A 1,483-nucleotide genomic window follows, 5' to 3' on the forward strand; every position below is an offset into this window, starting at 1 on the left:
TTAGCACGTACTTCTAGCATCCTTTGTAATAACAAGTTGGTAACAACTTTTTTATAACACGTAAATAGCATTCTCGGCACGTTCAATCACATCATGTAAGAAATAAAAGTATTCTTTATAAATATCCTACAACTTCCAACATTTCTTTCACAACATTCTCATTATCAATTGCGAGTAAACAATACCTTAATCAAAGAATATACTTCCCGAGAAGAAAGACACTACTTTGAAGATGGGAGAAGATGCATCGGTAAACAATTATGACATCATATCCATCGGTGATTCTGCGTCTTCAAATGACGACCTCTCCAACTCAGATCGCACCAACTACTTCAGAAACATTTCCTTGTCATATTTTGCTGCCCAGCCAACCGAAATGATGTCTAAGCACATAGAGTTCAAGGAACTATGCTTGGAGAGTGGGAACCCTGAGGCACACTATATTCAGGGCATTCTTCAATTGTTCGTAAAGGAAGACGAGCAGGCAGGCCTATATCATTTACGCCAATCATCGGATGGAGGTTATATAGACGGTACGTATCTTTATGGTTTGTCACTGCTTGCCGTAGAACGATTTCATAAAGGTCAGAAGTATTTGGATAAACTGGGATGGAAGGAAAATCGTTCAACCTCCGATCAATGCTGGGAAAGAGTCAAAAAATCTCTGACTGATATCCCGTACTTCATGAATCAAGGCTACTATATAGCTCGTGCCAACCTTGAGACACTCTGTGGTTGCCGTTCAAGGAAAAGACGTGGTCGAGTATGCAACCATGGTTACTACTATGAAAGGCTTAATCAATTTTTTGAGTTTGCTATGAGTAAAAACAACTAAAGGGAGAGTTATCATCTGTTATTATCTATGAACGCATGTAAAAGTACTTATGTTTTTACATGATTATTTATCTATTTCGTTCAATTTTCTAAGTTGCTACTTTCTTGTTTTATTTGAATATTTATATAAATAGAATCTAAATAACATATCCCTCAGTATATAAACTACTGAATTAACTTAGATAATACTATATACGTAGTTAATGTATTATCAAAAGTTATGATTACATATGTCTTGAAAATTTCTACAAAAGGACCTAACAACCTTTGTAGGTTCATGAACATATGTCTTGGAAATTTCTATAAAAAAAACTAACAACCTTTGTAAATTGAAGATAGAATTTGGTCACACACGTTATTTACTAAATGGTGTGTCCATGAAGGTAAAATTATTTATGCAAGGTCCACACAATCTTCAAAATTCATATCATATTAATTGATAACAACTATTTTTCCTTTTGTACTTTCAATATAAAAGTTAATAGGATTAATTGACTTTAGTCGCGATGGCATTTAATTACTCGGGTTTCTAAAATGAAAGATAAAAATCTTTTGTAATAAATACAAAAGAAATATAATTCATTTAAATTTTATACTATTACTTTGTGGTAAAGTAATTCACCTTCCAAAAACGAAATGGAAACCGTAA

At 33.2% G+C, this 1,483-nt stretch overlaps 1 protein-coding gene across 1 annotated transcript; it reads left to right on the top strand.

The window, feature by feature from the left end:
* The first annotated feature begins 232 nt into the window (after window positions 1-232).
* Window positions 233-835, top strand: LOC130494896 (F-box protein At2g35280-like). The gene has a single exon (XM_056985729.1). It carries the CDS (start codon window positions 233-235, stop codon window positions 833-835), a length of 603 nt encoding a protein of 200 aa, XP_056841709.1.
* The last annotated feature ends 648 nt before the right edge of the window (window positions 836-1,483 follow it).

Source organism: Raphanus sativus, chromosome 5 (genome assembly GCF_000801105.2).
Source record: "Raphanus sativus cultivar WK10039 chromosome 5, ASM80110v3, whole genome shotgun sequence".
Classification (NCBI taxonomy): Eukaryota; Viridiplantae; Streptophyta; class Magnoliopsida; order Brassicales; family Brassicaceae; genus Raphanus; species Raphanus sativus.